This window comes from Crocodylus siamensis, chromosome 11 (genome assembly GCF_052110815.1).
Source record: "Crocodylus siamensis isolate JL-2025a chromosome 11, ASM5211081v1, whole genome shotgun sequence".
Lineage (NCBI taxonomy): Eukaryota > Metazoa > Chordata > Crocodylia > Crocodylidae > Crocodylus > Crocodylus siamensis.
The window spans coordinates 50,571,399-50,586,108 of NC_143405.1; the positions used below are offsets into that span (position 1 = coordinate 50,571,399).

A 14,710-nucleotide genomic window follows, 5' to 3' on the forward strand; every position below is an offset into this window, starting at 1 on the left:
GAGTTCTGTCTATTTTGTGTAGAACAGTGGAGTCTAAATGTTCCTCCAAGAACTGGATGGGATTTCCTGCCCTCTCGAGTGAGGTCCACATTGTACTACCGAATTCCTGTGAAGGCATACATACCCTGCTTGTTGAGCAGCAACAATTCTTATGGATCTATAGATAGATAGATAGATAGATATAGATATATATCAATCAAATATATATACATATATATATATATATATAGATTGTATATATATTTAGATTGATTGTGTATATATTTAATAAACCTTTCATAATATATATAAATAAATCCTGGTCCACGAGAATCACATCTGCTCTACAAGCAGGGTATGTATGCCTTCACAGGAATTCAGCATTACACTGTAGGCCTCTCTTTACAGGGTAGGAAATCCCATGCAGTACTAAAGCATCATACAAAGCAAAAAAAGTAAATGCCTTTTCCAAAGCTTTCATCTGAAACTGGGCTAAAGTTAAATTAGTTTTCTTGTCAGTGCAAAATATAGCCATGTTCCAAGAGGAAAAGGGAAAAACACATAGATGAAAAGGTTTCCTCTAAGTTTTATGAAATCAGACTGGCTGTGAGAGTTATTATGGTGATGCTGGCTTTGATTTCTCCTGGTTACCCTCAGAGGACACACTTAAAAAGCAGATGATGCCTCTCAGGAGCTTTGATGTGGTTAAACAAATTCTGATAAACAAAAATATCTTTCAAACAAAGCAGTGGAGCTGTCATGTAAAAATACCTGGTGGAAACATCTGACTGCATTTAAAGAAGAAAGAGTAAATCCCATTTTGGAAATCAGAGATTGACTGACAGGGTAATGTTAGAGCTCGTCTGCACAGGGGAAATTGGGCAGAGAGCCTACAAGAGTAGAGAAAAGCCTGATCAGCAGAGAAAGCGAAGTCTTAGAGCTCAGGAAGCCTGGGAATAAAGTGAAAATGGGCAGAAATCCATCTGAATTAGACTTTCAGAACCTAAAAAATATTGAAGAACAAAAGGTCTTCAGCCATAGTCATTAAAAGATAGCAAGGAAAGAGAAAGGTAGATCTTCTGTGACAGGAAATACAAGGAGAGGTTAAAGATAATTTAGATATGCCCCCCACCCTCAAATCAATACTTTTCCTCAGTTTTCTTTTACGGATTAGTGTGCTCAATATGGGGCAAAAAAGCAAGATGGCAAATGGCAATGACATTATGGAAATTGCTGTATTCGGGTTGGAAGGGGACTGGGTTGCCTAGCCCCAGTAATTCCTTAGGGATTGGCACATGAAATTTCAGGTCTGGAAGTACGAACTGTTAATAAATCCGTCAAGCCAGTGTTGCTGCTATTTGGCTGAAGAAAAGAAATGCAGTACCTATATTTAAGGGTGAGGGGAAAGTTATCAGGGCAATCAGGGCAGATTGTTAGTCTGACTTCAGGAGTAGCCAAAGCCAAATTTTGAATTAAAGAATAATTAAGGACATGCAGGTAATAATATTAACATGAATTTACTGAAGTATAGATTGTGTCAGAGTAACCAGCTGTCTCACTTGGATGAAGTAGCTGATTTTCCTGAAAAAGGAGATGCCACAGCTCTCATTTATTTGAGTATCAGTAAACTGTTGAATATGTGCTACATGGGAAATTATGTGTTAAGAGGAAGATGGAGGTTGATATAAGAATTACAGGGACACTACTGCAGTTCCTCAAAGATCAGGTATGGAAATAACAGAGGAAGAGAAAGGTGGGGGGAGGCAGTTACCTATGAGCCATCAGTGTGATGCAGCTGTGAAAAAAGTGATGCATTATCCTGTGATGAGTCTCATGAGGTATTTCTAAAAGTGATAGGAGAGTATTATAATCCCATTGCACAAGACCCTGCTGAGATCTCATCTGGAATAGTATGTACAGGTCTGGCCACTCATGTTAAAATAAGATGAATTAAAAATGGAGCAAGTATGGAGATGGCTGGGTTGTGCAAGCAGCCAAGCTCAGCCAGGGACAGCAGCAGGGGGCAAGGTTCCCCCCCAGATGTGCCCGCAGCCCAGGACTGGGCACAGGGACAGGGGAACCCACCTGCTGCTGCTGTCTGTGCTCTCTGTGCATCTGCTCCCTACAGCCCTGGGTCACCCTGGACCCCGAGACATAGGTAGAGAGGGTGAGTGGAGGAATGGGAGGGCAGGGAAGTGGGGGCGGGATTCTTATCTGCTTCAGGCATCTCATAAAAGTCCCTGGTTGCTGTTTTCACAGTGTGATTTGCCCGTCCTGATGGGGAAGGAGTGGCTGGGAGCAGGGATGCACCTAACCCTGCAGCACTTATTGCTGTGCCTGCACCCTCTTTTAAAAATCCTGGATCCACCTATTAACAAATGGGTATAAATTTAGGTTGGAAATTAGAATAAATTGTGATTACTTCATAAAAGCCCTAGCTATTTTTTTGATGGTCAGTCAACGTGCTTCACCTGGGGAGGAAGAACCAGCAGCATACAGGCTGGGGAACTCCCTACTTGTCAGTACAGAGGCAGAAAAGGATCTTGGAGCTGTCATTGATGCCAGGATGAACATGGGCTGGCAGTGTGGGGACGCAATCAGGAAGGCCAACCGTACTTTGTCATGCATCCCCAGATGCATCTCAGGCAGGTCCAAAGAGGTGATCCTCCCGCTCGATGCGGCACTGGTCAGGCCGCAGCTGGAGTACTGCATCCAGTTCTGGGCGCTGCACTTCAGGAGGGATGTGGACAGCATTGAGAGGGTCCAGAGGAGGCCACCCGCATGATCAGGGGGCAGCAGAGGAGGCCCTATGAGGAGAGGCTACGGGACCTGAACCTGTTCAGCCTCCACAAGAGAAGGCTGAGGGGGGATCTAGTGGCTTGTTATAAACTAGTCAGGGGGGACCAGCAGGCACTGGGGGAGTCACTGTTTCCCTGAGCACCGCCAGGAGTGACCAGGAATAACGGTCACAAACTGGCAGAGGGTAGATTCAGATTAAACATCAGGAGGCGCTACTTCACGGTCAGGGCAGCTAGGATCTGGAACCAACTTCCAAGAGAAGTGGTGCAGGCTCCTACCCTGGGGGTCTTTAAGACAAGGCTGGATGAACACCTTGCTGGGGTCGTTTGACCCCAGTACTCTTTCCTGCCATGGCAGGGGGTTGGACTTGATGATCTGCTCAGGTCCCTTCTGACCCTACTAACTATGAAACTATGAATTCATGAAAGGAATTATATGATCTGGTTTCCTGCAGAAGTTGGCGGCTAAAGTCAATGACACAGGAGTCCTGTGTGCCTGTGAGTGGCATAACTATTCTGGAGAAACTGTTCCACAGTTGCAATTTCTAAATAGCTCTCTGTTTGGACACCCTGTTCTGGAATTAACTCAGTTATTTCAGAACGGTGTGTTCACCAGAAAGGGAAGGGATGGGGGAGAGGAGTTTATTTGGGCATAGGTAGATTGTAACACGTGAGTTATTTCAGAGGAGCTATGCCAGTCTGGGTAAAGAAGCCTTTGACATTTGACGTTGTGAACCTCCTACCCTCAGCAGATTAAGTCTTCAGTGCTAAGCAGTTGCATCACACCAGGTGCATGTGGAGTTTGCTAGGTGTCATTCAGTACTTGAAATGGGCATAGATGTACATGGGAAAGGAAGGCATAGGTGTGGGCACCTCTGGTAGGTGTGGCATGGAGGCAGAACATGAGCAGACTCACATCCTCAGATGGAAGATTCAGAAAAGAAAAACAAAGTATATTGCAGGGAAAGCTTTAACTCATCATTGGCAAGGTTATTCTTGTAGTAAAAAGCAGGCAGCAAGAGGCAAAAGCAGGGGTGTGATGGGTAGCATGAATCAGAAGGAAGTCCTTTGTATTCTCCTTGCCTGGATACAAGTAGACACTTGAGGACAGATCAGGAGAGCCCCTTTATTTATCAAGATTTGGGGAAACAAAAACCCCAGTAACATACTGGAAGCTGAGAGAACAGGAGAGTGGGAGATAGCATTAGCTAGAAATGGGGAAAAACCAACCACAACTCTGAATCTGATCAGTTGTGTGGATATCAGTTGGATTTGAATTTGAATCCCAGGACTGCCTGCAGTTTGGGTTCTGGGTTGAAAGGATCCTATCCACCATTTAGCACTAGCGCATATCTTGTGCTTCTAAAGTAATCGGTAAACATTATACACGTTGTTGCTTTGTCTCGGCAGGTCGTGTACATCACCGCCACATTCCCATTTGTTATGCTTCTCGTGCTGTTAATCCGTGGTGTGACCCTGCCTGGCGCTGCAGAAGGCATCAAGTTTTATCTGTATCCCGATATCACACGATTGGCAGACCCACAGGTATGATAAGAATAGCTGGGACTGGGCTGACTCCACAACTCTGAAACAAGACGGGACGCAGGTGGTGGAGGGTGGTGGTGGTGCCAAAAGAGGAGTAGCTTTTTTTTCTCCCCACGATCTTTCTGGGTTCAGATCTGCCATAACCGTCCATGCTGAACTATATTTTTTTCCCATGTATCTGGTTGAGAAAGTTTATTGTTAAATATGTTAATGCCTCTTTCCATGCGTGTGTGTGTGTGTGTGTGTGCGTTTGTGTGTGCATATCTTTTTGTGTCAAAGGACGCTGAGGCTGTAGACTGTATCCAGTAATAGACTCTCAGCTTTCTTGTTAGGCTCTGGATAAGGTAAGGGAGATTTTTTTTTTTTTAAATGAGGATAGTTTTTAGTGTTGAAGGGAGACAAACTTGAGCTTCAGAAATGGAACAACAAGGAGCAACCGTGAGTATCCGTATCACTCAGCTCCCGCAACCTGAGAGGAGGCGAGTGGAGGGAAAAGGGAATAGAGTAATGGAAAAATGAAAACGCTTACGCAAGTAGAAGCCAACAACTTTCTCATGCAAAGACACAGGAGAACAGGTGGGAGACAATTGCTTAGCACTGAGTAATGGGAATTTTACAGGCTCTGACTAGAGAAAGAAGGGAATCTTCCTAGTCGTGCTGCTGCTGTGGCAACCTGTGCAGTTCTGCCCACTAGCTCTTCCCCGCACCGTGATCACATGCAGCCTGCAAAACTCTCCAAATAGAAAGGCAAATGAGGGGAGGAATCTTGGTCTGAGAAATGAGGGAGGTGGGGCTTTCTTTTCTGCTGTTTCTGTTTTAATGACTCTCTGATTTAAAGCACTAAAATGCTGGAGCCACAGAAATAACTAAGCAGACAAAGTGTCATTGAAAGAAAGAGAGTGAAAGTACACTCCAGTCTTGCCTTCTTTCCACCAGCTGTTCAGACATGCATTTATTTCTTTCCCTGGTACCATATAATTACAGTGATTTGTTAGCCCTAAGCCTTGTGCCCAGGGTGACGACTGACAGCACAGGAAGGATTTGGATTCAGATTAGCTCAGTAACTTCCTCTTCCATGGCAGCAGAGCTGGCTTCACGTGTAGGTCATCACGGACTCCCTATCAATAGGATTTCACCTTCTTCCCAAAGAGATCCTTGCGCATGTGTAGGTGGATGATGCTGGCGAGCTTGGGGGGAACAAACGGTAAACATGTTGGGATTGGAGTAGCAAGCAGAGGTATATGGCTCCACGTAGCCAGACAGAGATGGATCCAAACTTGAGATTTTCTTGCTATGATGATACTGAATTTTGTATGCATTTTTGTACCCATGTCATTAGGATGATGCTGAGGTTAGAAACAACATTGCTTATATATATTTTTTATTTTTTAAAAACTTGTCATATTATATTCGCGTCTTCTTAACCTCTGTGGTTTGAGTCTTTGCACTTGCATTGAAAGATGGGGTTGGGATCATTTGAAAAACTGTTCACATTGATCACATTTGCAGCTTAGTGACTCTATAGGCAGGTCCTAAATGAAGAGCATCAAATGGATGCCCATGTACATAGGACTTTTACTGTTGCCTCTACATGATCTTAGCCCTTTGGAAAGTCTTGATCGATTTATGTTGCATGGTGGAGAAAGCATCATTTGAGCAGCAGAAAGACTAGAACTATAAGCTGCCTTTTGGGAAGGGCTGTTTGCACTGTTGATAACATTTTCAGTTTTCTGGTGGGCTCTGTTACTAATATTTTTCTTTCCTTAAAAAATGGTCATTTTTCATGTGAGATGCTCTTTTCTTCCTCTCGTGCCCTATTATCTGTCTCAGTTGAAGCAATTTTTTTTTCTCCTTTTTTTTATGCATTTTTTAAATGACCGATTTCCTGTTTTGAAGGTTGCCATGGGGAAGTGCCTATATTAACAGTTCTTCCATTTTTTCCTTTAGGTCTGGATAGATGCAGGGACACAAATCTTCTTCTCGTATGCAATCTGCTTAGGAGCAATGACTTCCCTGGGAAGCTACAACAAGTACAAATACAACTGCTATAGGCAAGTGTCCATCCAAGGGGGTTTAGTGTCTTAGCTAAATGATGTAAATAAGTAGGGACAATGGGCTAATTTTTTTTTAATTAACTTGCTCCATGACATATGTGTGACTTAGGGACTGTTTGCTGCTGGGATGCCTGAACAGTGGTACCAGTTTTGTGTCTGGCTTCGCAATTTTTTCCGTCCTGGGCTTCATGGCACAAGAGCAAGGGGTGAACATTGCTGATGTGGCAGAGTCAGGTACGATGGTATTGGTGGCAGTGGTGGTGGGCACTGCCACCTAGTGTGTGAGCAAAGTGATGCAGACTAAATCAGCCAAAATCTAAGAAATAAGAACAAAGAGAAAACTATTTCCCGTAATCATCAGAAAAATAAGTACATTCACTTATTAATTTTTGCTTTTGTGTAGAACAGTAATAGCTACCTGGTGATTATATGGCTTTAAACTTTACTGTGATTAGTGTAGCAGTCAAACACAATCCTCCAAAGCGTACTAATAAACTGTAGTTTAGATTAGAGTTAAAATAACTGCACGCGTTGTCGTCTAGAACCAGAAATGTCAGTCAGTTTTGAAAAGCTACATCACTCCTCTTGTTGCTCTACCTTTATTTTGACAAAAATGCTACTAGCCATACGCTCTGTATTTTTCATTTCTTCTTCAGGCAAGCCTTGTAGTAGAAATAATGTCTGGGACTTTCAGAACAACAGAGGGAATTAGTTTTCCAAATTCCATTCAAAGGCAGTGGAAACTGGATAACCAACTCCCTTAGGTTCCTTGGAAAATCTCTGCCATCATGACTCCAGTTGTTGCAGGTCTATGCATTTTAGGGATCTCCAAGGTGAGGTTGATAGGGTTGTGAAAAGTCCCCTCTGAAATTGGTTATATTGCTTCCTCGGTGTCCATTAATATTCCATGTAATGTTCAGCTGAGCATAGCCCGTGACTAGACATGAGGCTAGATAGACTACATTTCATCTCTACAGCATGTGGGCAACTGTGATGCCCTGTATGTTGTCACAGTAATGGCAAACCAATGTGCCAGGTTAGATCAGGATTTCCAACCCCATGTGCTCCAAAATCAAAAGTCAGGCCCTCAAAATCATGTGATTAGCTTGAAAGGCATGAAACGTAAATAATGGTGATGACAATCATTTGCCATGCCTTTTCTTTCCTGTGTGATTTTTGAGCCTCTGGGGTTCGTTTTGATCAGGTTCTCAAATGTTCCTCCAGGCTAAAAGCTTTTTAAGTAAGTCAGCTGAGGTGACTTTCTAGTAATCGCACTGCTTCATCAGGAGTTTGATCTTTCAGAAGAAAACAAAAAAGTCATAAAAACGCATGATAAAATTATGAGGCTTGCTCTTTACTAGGTTCTTGGTGTAAATTACCATGGCTCTTGAAATCAGCTGCCCAGTGTGCAGCCCATAAAGATCATTTTTATTTACATAAAGGAAACAAGCTAAGGCAATAATCTTGAGGAATATGTCCTAACAAGTAGAGCGGTCACTGTATTAACAGGTCACTTCAAAGAATTTTTCAAACATTTGCCTACATGACTTTTTCCATTAGAAACAGTTCTCCAGGTCTCATTTAAAATGTATTCTAGATCACACAAATTCTAGATCACACATCCACTGTTAAACCCAGCACCTTTATCCTGGTGTTTGTCATTTTTAAAACTGCATCATTTCTGAAACAACAACAATAATTATAACAACAACAGGAACAATAATAAAAAAACAGCTAACAGCTAGTTCTTAGATAGTGTTTTTCACCAGTAGCGTCCAGCATCGTTATCCACATTTTATAGATGAGGAAACAACCTCAGCGTTTGATCAGCACTTTATTTTGGAGCGTGTTTCCTTGTGAACACCTTTAGGGTTTTGGTTTGATTGATAGTTTTCAGCCCAAGCCGGTAGAGGTCAGAAGTCATAACTGATGGCTGTTCATTGGACTACACAGCATAATTTTGTAGTTGGAGGCAAGCTTCTAATGAATATGCATCCATATCACAATAACCACTGTCAAAACTGCTTCTGATTATTACATTTGTTACCTTTCCAATCAGAGCAGCTAGGGGCTGAATAAGCCAGGAAGGCTAATCTACCCCTCTCACTCCTCCAAGATGTGATGACAGCAGCTGTCCTGTTCTGTGCCAAAAAGATGACTTCACTTTTCGAGTGAGGCTACCTGACACCAATTACCAGCACACAGAACTTTAATTAGATCTGGATTGTCCTCCTCAGAATAAATGTTGCCCTTATGTTAGCAGTATGCAAATCTAGGCCTATTCTTCCGGGTAGGAAAATGAGAGAGGACCAGTGAGCGTTGCAGTCTGTGAGGTGAGGAGCATCCCTCGATGAGCAACGTTGTGCGTTGACCAGTGAGATTATTCCTCCATTCTCTTTCCTCCTGGACAGTTAAATCCCACATTTGGCTTGCTCACACTTGTGGTTCTGTTGACTTCATTGTTGCTACTTTTGTGAGTAAGGTTAGCCCCAGGTATGTTCTTCGGAGCAAAACCTCATTATCACACTGCTGCATAGCAACTCCATCTGCCAGATTCATCCCTTGTGTAATATTCCTGAAGTGAATACTCTCCAGGTAGGATATGGGTAACTTTCTATATATGGTAGCTACTCCTATCCTTGAATGGGAGAGACACAGTGATTTCACTGAGTTACACTAGGGTTGAATTTAAACCCTTGTTGCAAGTGATGCCCAAGATCCTGCTTCTTTAAAAAAGTCCATTTTTCTCCTTTATTTTTTTCCAACAATGTGCTATTTTAAGAAATGGCTTAAAGCCAAAGAAATGCAATGGGAGAACAAGTGCAGCACAGGGACTGTGCTGGATTTGTCTGCATGTGTGGCTTTACTGCATCTGCAAATACATCCCAGTGATAGAGTAATGTCAAGCCTTCCTTATTTCAACGCCATTTGCAAACTGTTTTGGATTAATCAGGTCTGACTCTTAATGCCTATTAAGCTGACAGAGAAGCCTTGCCCTCCATATTGTATTATAGCAAACTGCCTACTATCCACAGTTGGGTCTGCCCACTGGGTATCTTTCCAGCTGTGATTTGGCATTTAGTCGGCACCCGCCCAACAAAAGGACTATGATTATTGTACTGCCATTCTAATAAGCTTTTAACAATAGCCATGAACGTAGTGCAGTTGATCAAGATAATTATTCAGTGGAACATAGCTCCAAATTAAATACATTTTTAAATGATTTACATTAAATCAAATGGATGCTAGAAATGTGTTATTTCACATGGACATTTCTTTTTATATTTCAATATTTGCTTTCAAAGGAAAATTAAAAATAGCTCAGAGCATAGGATGCTTGTCACTGGAAATTAACACTACACGGAAACACTTTCACTCAGCAATAATACACACGCATTCAGAGAGGGTAGCAGCTTTACATCTGTCTCATCATTTGCGCAACCTGATGACATATGTAATATAGTAGTAATTGTAATTGAGTATTCAGTTTCTACCAAGGGAAGACTGTCTCCTGGAATTGAGGGACACACAAAACCCTGGATATTTTAGAGACTCGGCTATTTTTTAATTTTTTTTTTTTTTGGTGCCTTTTGTCACATAAAACCTTAGATGTGTTTCATTTTAAAAAATTAACGCAATAAAATTAGTTACTCAATTGTTGGCTAATTTGTTTTTATTTCTATTTGAATATTTCAATGACTTAAATTCTTTTAATTAAAAAAAATCACCTCTCTCCTCTCTCTCTTTCTCTCTCTCTCTTTAAATTCTTTTCCTTGCTCCTTTTTCCATCTTCCTTGTTGGAAAGGAAAAGTGGGAGGTAGGAAGAGCATCAATAGAGATTCCCAGTGCAGGCTTGCGGAGAGAATTCTACCCCTGTTTTTCAACAGCTATAAAATGTCTGTTTCTTATTTTAAAAAGATAAAAAATGATGGTTTGAATTCATCCACCAATCCTGCAAGATGGTTGCCTTAAACACATGAACAAAAAAAATCAGACAATTTCCACAGTTCATGAAAGCTAGAAGATGGCAACAAGCCTCATGTTCCCAGTGTCCCTGTCTCCTGCCTGGAGATAGCATGCACTCTTTACAAAAGTTCTCATGAGTGATGGCTCACAGCCACCTGCAACCTGCCTGGCATCACATGGGACCTTCTGTGAAGCAAAACACGGGAGAGCGATGCAATGATGCTCTTGTGTGGATGAGTGAGATGTCAGCTGCTAGTGGCTGGCCAAGAGATGAGAAGGAACATACTCCATCAGTTAGCTATGGAAAGCCTCCTTCAGCTTAAGATAGGAACCTATGTTTTCAAAAGCAGACAGGCCAAGACAGTACTCCCATCTTTGTTGGTGTATGCAGCTTGTGTAGTCTGGCCAGCAATTTTTCCTGATTGGCAGGACACATATTTGTCATGGTTGGACTAGGAAAGACCAGCGGCATAGGGGAGCATGAGTGAAGTGGCTTGGCATTAAGAACTGGAAGTGTTTTTTCCCCCCAGCTCTTCCATTATTAGTAGCAGTATTATTTCCAAACAGTAAGCGACAGGTCCATAGCCGATGTAAACAGAAGTAGTTCTGTGGCATTCAACGCTGTGATGGTTTACAACAGCTCAAGAGCTCAAACCAACCCTCAGGTTGGTGTGTTTGGGTCCTGGTTTTCAGAAGGATAGGCCAAGCTGGCTCCAGTGTTGAAGGTCCCAGAGAATCCTAGAGGCAGCATCCTCTTTCGTTCCCTGCATACAAATGCCGCATGGGTATTGTGCATGCTAGAAATGGGATTCAGCCATTTTATTAGAGCAGTTGCCTCTATTACTGTTACGTTTTGTGACTGACAGTCGCAGGAAATGATCCACGATTGGCATGTTTGAGACAGGTGTTAAAACTGGCAGTCGGTTAGCAATGGTTTTTGGGTTTGCTTTTGGTTTCTGCTGTAGTCATGCGTGCTTCTTTGTCAGATAAAAGAGCCAAACTTTCACTTCTGGTATTTCCAGCTGCGTTTGGATTTATCTGAAGGGAACCAGGCATCCTTGCATTTGAGTGTGCCTACCCCTGTGAACGAGTTGATTACTTACTATGTCTATTCCCTTTTCCCCCATCCTATTTTCTCTTTCTCCTCTAGGTCCAGGCCTGGCCTTCATCGCCTATCCAAAAGCTGTGTCCATGATGCCGCTGCCCACCTTCTGGGCAATCCTTTTTTTTATTATGCTTCTGTTGCTTGGACTGGATAGCCAGGTTGGTAACTGTGACAGAAGATGTTTTTCTTATTGTTTCCTTTGTGCTGGCTGAGAAAGCTCATTAAATATGGGTGGATTAAAAAGAATATCTCTAAGGCTGCTTACACCAGCTTGCTTATATGCTGCAGAACTGCCAGGCATTTTAATGGGAGGCTGTTTTGCTCTGAGCAAAGAGACAGCGAATGAGTCAGCGGTGCTCAGTGTGTTCTTGCTGGGTAAGGTTTTGCTGTCAGGACCTAATGGTATCCAAGAGGTGAAGCAATACTCTGTGGCCCAAGTAACAGCCCGTTCCCTCCTATAACACCATCCTTTATGGTTGGTATGCAAAGTTATCCTTTTTGGGGGGGGGGAAGGAAAAATAATCACCACACTAATAAGAGACAACAGGGACCTGTTCCTCTATGGCACTGAGTGCCAATGAAATCAACTGGAGCTAAGATTTCTGAGTGCCAAAGTCAATACACAGTGCAGTCACTAACAGTTAATAGAAATGCAGGTTTTGGCAGTTGTCTTGTTGCAAGGAAATTCAAAGGTGCTGCCATATGTCTGTAGTAACATAGCCAGGGCAACTCTAACCGTGCAGAGAGAAAAGCAGCCATCCTTTTATGGCCTGTTGGGCAGAGGTGCTGACGTGGATGGTATCAGTGGGAGTTCAGCATCTCTAAGAAGCACGCTGCTCCCTCCTACGTGAAGAGAAACATGCCGATTCTTTCAAGTTTTATTAATTATATAGCACAGGCTGTTAATTATCTAGCAAAGAAGAATCAGATCACTCAAGCTAAGAACAGGGTGCTTCTTGTGGCTGGTCAGAGGACCGTTAGTTTACAGCAGTGGTTCTCAACCAGTTTTGTACATCAATGGCTAGTCCTGACCCAGTGCCCCTCACTCCCGACCCGCTGCCCTCCACCCCCCGGCCCCTACCCCCAGTGTGTGGGGCAGGAGCTGGGCGTGTGGGGCAGTGGGGGGGGGATAGGGCATGGGAGACTCCAAGCAGCCTGGAACTGCCACCCTGCAAGGGAAAATCCAGCTTCCCATGTTTTTATCCTTTAAAGGAGAATCCATCTTTTAAAAATTTGTTGATCCGTTGATCTATTTTTAAAGTTTGCTCGTGACCCTTTCATATATTCTTGCAACCCACTTCTGGGTCGCAACCCAGAGGTTGAGAAATGCTGGTTTAGAGGAACATTAGTGTAAATACCACAAAGGACTCTGTTAGTCATTTTTAAGATAGACTCTTCCAGATGTAACCAAGGATTACGCCGTAACTGAAAAAGCTGTGGTTGCCTGAGTTTCCTGAGCAAGAGGCACCACTTTCTACTCCCACAGGAAAGTAGCTCTGCAATTATCAAAATCCACTTGGTAAAAGCAGACTGTTGAGCTGAAATCCACTCTGCTATGAGGAGAGATTTATAAGTGGATTTTTCCCCCTGAGGTTTCCCACTTGATCTCTTAAAATGTGTAGTGTTGCCATTTGTTGTAAATCACTCTCTACTGCTGAGTCTTTGAGATCCAAGGAGTGACTTTCAGTCATTTCCAGCCTGAAATGACTGGAATGCCCAGTGCTGTGCTTATGCAAATTGAAAACCGTCTACAAATTTTAAAAAAGCTCCTCACTGTGTGGAATGATTAAAACTAATTGGAGCATTTAATTTCCGCCCCCCCTGCTTTTTGGAGTGCAGTCAAGCAGGGTTGTGGAATGGCAGAGCAGCTTAAGATCAAGTCAGACCAAAGGGAAGTGTTACTTTTAAAAAGAAAAACAATTTTAAATAAGGCTTTATACTAAGCTAGGAGTTCAAAAAAGCATTCTAGATTAACCACTGAAAGCTGTATAGTTGCACTATATAATCACTCCACCTGATGGGCGAAGGGTATGCTTTTTAATTTCTTTACAGTGTGCCATTGGATACCATAGGCGTAACAATGGAAAGAACAGGAAAATGTATATACTGTAGAGCATTACAAGTGCATGGCCACTCCATGTTGAAATACTAACTGTGGGACGAGCCGCTTATCCCTGGGCGCAGACTTTGCTCTCCATTCCATCAGAGCGTCTGTAACGGAACCAGCGGATTGCACCATTGCAAGGGCTGATTGAGTGCTCAAGGAGGGCAGGGGGATTTCTCCCACTAACTTTAATGGTGCTGCGATTAGCTGGGCCCAGGTCCTGTACAGCTTGGCTTCGTCCCTGGTTTCCTGCACCCAGTACTTATTAAGCTCAAAAAATTCGACACAGTGAGCATAACCAGAGAGCCTTTCATCACTGTGGGTCAGGCTGAGTGGCAGAGGGGAAGTGGGCAGCCTGGAGCCTGATAGAACAGCTGCATCTTTTGTATACTGGTTAACTATAGAAACCAAGCAGATTCCCAAGGACCACATAAGAAGACCAAGCACGAGTTACCACACAATTATCATTTGGGTGTACTCTATCTAACTACTTTGAGATGTGTAGTAATTACTTGGCTCCCTTCAAACCTCCCTATATCACTTATAATCTGCCAGGTGTGATCTGCAAAGGCCTGGAAATGCCCTGCTAATTACTTTTTTGGCAGTCCTACTGAGCTTGGTGTTGTCTGTGAGGAAAGGAGTGGGAAGGGCACCTGTGTCTTGATACGGGTCACAAGGCTACATACCAAACACCAAAGCCTTCATTCCACAGACTGGATATTCACCAGCAGGACCAGAAGGAGAATTAGGCCCTAACTGTGGGTTTAAACTAAGTGATGTGCAGACGGTTCTCCAGCACGTCAGAAGAAGAACAAATGAGAACTCTTTTCCTAGTCAGAAGATTTAGGCTTTAGGAATATTTTCCTCTTAGCTTTGTTTTTTTCCTAATTTACAGTCCCCATTCATCTGAAACAGCAACAGTAGGAAAGCCACATAAGTACTTTCCTGTCATCACATTTATTTCCTTTATCCTTGCTGGGTACATAGATAAAGAAACCTGCTTGAGTATTTTCATATGGGGAAAGTGGAATAAATGCTGAAGCCTTGTTCGAGGTTAAGCCCACCCACACATTTTAAGCTTGAGGTTACAAGGAAATGAATTGCAATTTGATTATGCAAAGTATTATATTTCCATAGAGTGTTGCTAGGGTGTCTTTAT

The 14,710-nt window shown here is 42.9% G+C and overlaps 1 protein-coding gene across 5 annotated transcripts in view; it reads left to right on the forward strand.

The window, feature by feature from the left end:
• SLC6A6 (solute carrier family 6 member 6) overlaps nt 1–14,710 on the forward strand; it is a 70,913-nt gene that overhangs the window by 41,925 nt on the left and 14,278 nt on the right. For all 5 annotated transcript variants that reach the window (XM_090021907.1, XM_090021906.1, XM_090021905.1 and 2 more), the window contains 4 exons: nt 4,188–4,322; nt 6,270–6,373; nt 6,486–6,610; nt 11,493–11,605. In XM_090021907.1, the coding sequence (XP_089878033.1) occupies nt 4,188–4,322; nt 6,270–6,373; nt 6,486–6,610; nt 11,493–11,605 (477 nt within the window). The remainder of the gene's footprint in view (nt 1–4,187; nt 4,323–6,269; nt 6,374–6,485; nt 6,611–11,492; nt 11,606–14,710) is intronic.